This window comes from Hyaena hyaena, unplaced genomic scaffold, assembly GCF_003009895.1.
Source record: "Hyaena hyaena isolate Hyena2069 unplaced genomic scaffold, ASM300989v1 scaffold_1331, whole genome shotgun sequence".
NCBI lineage: Eukaryota > Metazoa > Chordata > Mammalia > Carnivora > Hyaenidae > Hyaena > Hyaena hyaena.
This window is the reverse complement of record NW_024081962.1, coordinates 125532-129875: the sequence shown is the minus strand read 5'-3', so window position 1 is coordinate 129875 and position 4344 is coordinate 125532. Positions and strand designations below refer to the sequence as shown.

General features: G+C 35.7%; 1 protein-coding gene across 1 annotated transcript; it reads right to left on the bottom strand.

Annotated features, from left to right (window-relative positions):
* Window positions 1-2130: 2130 nt before the first annotated feature.
* TEX47 (testis expressed 47) lies at window positions 2131-3961 on the bottom strand. Its single transcript, XM_039223355.1, has 2 exons — window positions 3812-3961; window positions 2131-3072 (listed from the first exon to the last, which is right to left on the bottom strand). Exon 2 carries the CDS (start codon window positions 2967-2969, stop codon window positions 2208-2210), a length of 762 nt encoding a protein of 253 aa, XP_039079286.1. The 5' UTR covers window positions 2970-3072; window positions 3812-3961; the 3' UTR covers window positions 2131-2207.
* Between the last annotated feature and the right edge of the window lie 383 nt (window positions 3962-4344).

The following is a 4344-nucleotide window of genomic DNA, read 5'->3' as shown; positions in this document are numbered from 1 at the left end:
TCACATTGTAAGAAGAGCATGTGGGATGCAAGATATTGCCATGGCCATTTTTGGAAAATATGCCATATTTTTATATATATAAATACATAACTTTACTTATAAACTGCACTTCTATTCACTAGCTAACTTAAAAAAATACTCTTCCCAAACAAACATAATTTGTTTACCTTGCTAAAGGAATTCTACCAGATCCAGTGAACAGTTAGGGTTCATTTTCTCCTTCCTGTTTCTGCTTATTGTCTGTTCTCATAAATATGTTCACTTGCCCTCCCCAACCTCTCCTCACATCCACAAGCCTAGACCACGGCTTTCTCTTTCACCAAGTTTTTTATCGTAGTTTTTTTGTTTTTGTTTGTCTGTTTGCTTTCTTTTTTGTTTTTGGCCTGGAGAACACTTACCTTTACCTTCACTCATTTTGTTGCTGAACACTTAGTCTCAATGAGTCGATGCTTGGGTCTTTTTCACATTTCAGAATAAGTAGCACACTGCTGACAAATATTAGGTGTTTAATATTTACTAAATTGATAAAATGTTTGTAAGTGATTAATCTTCCTTAACCAGAAGAATTACTTCACATTTTATCTAAAATGTACTCTTTCAGTTACTGAATTTAAATGAACAGAACTTCAAGTTTGGCTAACAGTGAAAAATGCCATTCTGTAGCTAAATCTATATTAGAAAATGTAAAAATAGAAAGTGTTTCCTGACTTTTGATTCTTATATGGAACAAGTGATGACAAATTATCTGCAAATGACAAATTTGAGGTGTATTTTGAGATTGCTCTTTTTCCTCTGAAGAGGCTGAAAATATAATAATAAATAATATAAAAGCAAAATGATCCTTGGGGTGCCTGGGTGGCTTAGTCGGTTAAGCGTCCGACTTTCGCTTAGATCATGATCTCACGGTTCGTGGGTTCGAGCCCCGCGTCGGGCTCTGTGCTGACTGCCAGCTCAGAGCCTGGAGCCTGTTTCAGTCTGTGACTCCCTCTCTCTCTGACCCTCCCCTGCTCACGCTGTCTCTCTCTCTCTCTCCTAGAAATACATAAAACATTTAAAAAAAAAAAAAAAGCAAAATGATCCAACCATATATCTTCTACTAAATCCAAAGTCTGTTTCATAAGATATTGAAATAGTTTTGGATAGGTATCACTGAAGTCATCAAGATATTGATGTTAATTGTTAAACAAACTATGAAGTTTTAAATAATGCAAAAAGCATTAATCCTGGGTGAAGGAAGGAAGAGAGCAACTTGAAATAGGTCATATAGAAACTACATATCATTAACTGCTTTATAGGAAGTAAATTGGAAAAAATAACCCATTTGTGTATCTTATGTGGAATCATTTATAGATGTTTTACACATAGGCAAGAATCATGCTTTCTGTGCACCCTGCCGTATCCCTAACATCTGGCAAATGTCTGTCACATGAAGGGTGTTCAAAAAATGATTTTGCACGAATGATGCAGTGCCTTCTGACAATGTATTTTCTGTTTGTTTCAAAAAGCTAGTGTGTTCTTCAGTTTGTTTTTGTTTTTTGTTTGTTTGGTTATTGTTGTTCAGCCTTGTAATGGTCTCAATATTCTTGATTAGGCATTTAAGAATATGTCAACTTTGGAACTGTTTTTAAAGTTTAGGTTTTGTTTTCTGAGTTCAGGAATCGATAATTATTCTTCAAGGCTTTCCTATATACTACGAATGAAAATAATGATCATATATCATACCATATTTACTTTTACACATACTACCCTTTAAACATACATTGCAAGCAACTCAGTAATGGTGTTTTCCCCCCAAATTTTATATTCCAGGAACAAAGTCATTTTTCCTGAAATTTGATTCTGAGTGGTGCAACCTCTCATTGACTGTTGAATAAATGAGCATATGAATCTGAATTGTCCTTTGTCATCTATACTTTTCTTTAAAAAATTAAGCCATTTCGCTGAAATGATGTTAACTTTTGAGCAATCATTGACTTATTAAAGCCCTCCACCTATTAAAACAGTCTTGAACTTGCTATCAGAATAGATGTAAATTTTCAAGTTTAGCTCAACATACTCTGTAAAGATTCATATATTACCTTTGTGTATATCATGGCATATGGCCATTCTTTTTTAAAAAGAAGAGTTACCTCAGACATATTTTCCTTTACTTAAGTAGTATCCATTCCTTGAGAGACTGGACTGCACCAACCACGTGTCTCTCAATCCTAGAAACGGGAAGGAGCAGGCCAGATCACCTCAGAATCCAAAGTGATATGTATGGGTCTGTTATACATGTTTAGGAATGCTTCTGGATTCATGAATTCTTCAGATTTGCACAAGTACTTTATTATTTGTTCTGGGATGAGCAATTCAGGTGCAAGTTGGTGCAAGGTGTCCCCTGGTCCTTTAGCACCCACTTTCACAGTCTTTAAAAGGTGGAGTGCCAGTTTATGAGTCTGGGTGAGAAACTCGGTGATGACCTCTCCTAGGGACTGTGTCTGTGTGACGTCATCAAGATACATGACTGGAACTTTTATTACTGAAACATGCCATTGCATGAAGAGCCTTGTTGGGATGTTGTGGGACACAGCTATAATTTTCATCCCTTGGATAAAAAATTCTGTACCATTCTTCTCCTGGTCAAGATGATCTAAGAGAATTTGATAAAGGGTACCACTGGAGGACTCAAGGATATGCAGAATAGAAGTAGGATAGATGAGCAGAAACCCGGTCACTGCTTCTTCTATGTGATGTTTCAAAATCGACTGAAACACTTGTTCATAGTAGTCAGCAATATCTTTTTTTTCCATGTTTGCTGTGATCTTGGCCACTAGAAACATCCTATGAAGAAGGAATTTCTTGAGCTGTAGTCTTTGCTTCTCTTCCTGAAGATGCAAGTAATTGCCACGTGGAACTTGGGGCATTAGAAGAGCTTCCGTTGGAAAAGTCTTTTTGATGGCCTTTTGGGTATGGCCTGAGAAGGACATGATGGGTCCTATTTATTCTTCTAAATGATTCTGGTTTGTAACCTATCACACCATTGACATTATCAGGATACCTCTTCAGTGATGAACTCTTTTTTTATTTCTTCTGCCCAAACAAACAAACAAACAAATAAAATTTCATCCATTTGTCAAATGCTAATATGTAGCAAAATCCCTTCCCAGTGTTATCAACAATACCGTCTTTGAAATAAAAGAGAATTTTAAAACAAGATTCAAATTATAGAGATCTTTTTTAAAAAGTTTACATTGAAAAAAACCTAACATTCACATTGTAGAGAAAAACCCTCTAATACACTGGGGAATGGAGTGGATAGAAGAAAGAACATACTTAGAGTAAGTTAAACTCCGTTTTCGTTTGCATTATTTTCTCCTTCAATTTATAGTACATTTTTTGTCAGCGCCCATTCTTGAATCACACACACATACACATACACGTACACACAGGAACACACCTGCTCACAGTCACTGACCAAAGCATCGGCATCACATTAAAATGGCATTTCATAAGTGTAATGCTAATTATAGATTGTCCTCAATTTGTCACATTTTAAAAAGTGGTATTTTTATGGTAATTTCCCAGTTTCTTTTATAAATTTAACTGGTACAGTAAAATTTTTTAAAAATTTGGGAAATTCTTAAGTCCTAATTGGCTTACTTTATCTTTACTCAGTATATGAAAAGTTAATACTATTGATTGTATAGTAACAGTATATTTTTGAAGTAACTAGTTTTGATTCTTTTTTTTATGATCAATAAACATCCTTCTTTTCGTTGTTGTTGTTGCTGTGGGTATCAAATAATAACTTGTGTTACTTTTAACTTACTCTTCTTCCAAATCTTTATGTTGCCTCCAGGTCATCTTAACATGTCTTTCCTTCTTTGAGCTCTTCTTGCTTTTACCTGCCTCTGAGGTCCTACTTTCCCTCCATCACTTTTCCAACTGCCAGTGTCTTGGGTGCTCCCAGCTGTCCCATATGTTCTATTCTCGTTTCTATGGTGCTTTAGTGAGTCATGACACCAGTGGTGTTAAAGGGCCAGAGCACACTGGCAAGTACCATTTCTTAATTTAATGATGTTATCTCAACAGACACCTCAACATCATAGTAGAGGAAATGAGGGCTTCTTTTCTAGAAATGGCATATTCTTAGCCAGGTGCCTTTGGTAGTCAGAGAGATGCTGGACCTGAACATCTTCCTAGACATTTTCTTTTCTTTTCACTTTTTGTCCACAATTTCTGGAAAAGAAAACTAAAGTGTGGAATAGTTATATACCTTGCACACAATTCAAGTATGCTTTAAAGCAACCTCCTTACTCTGTCTATTTATACACAAATTAAGAGCACCTGTCAGATTCTGTA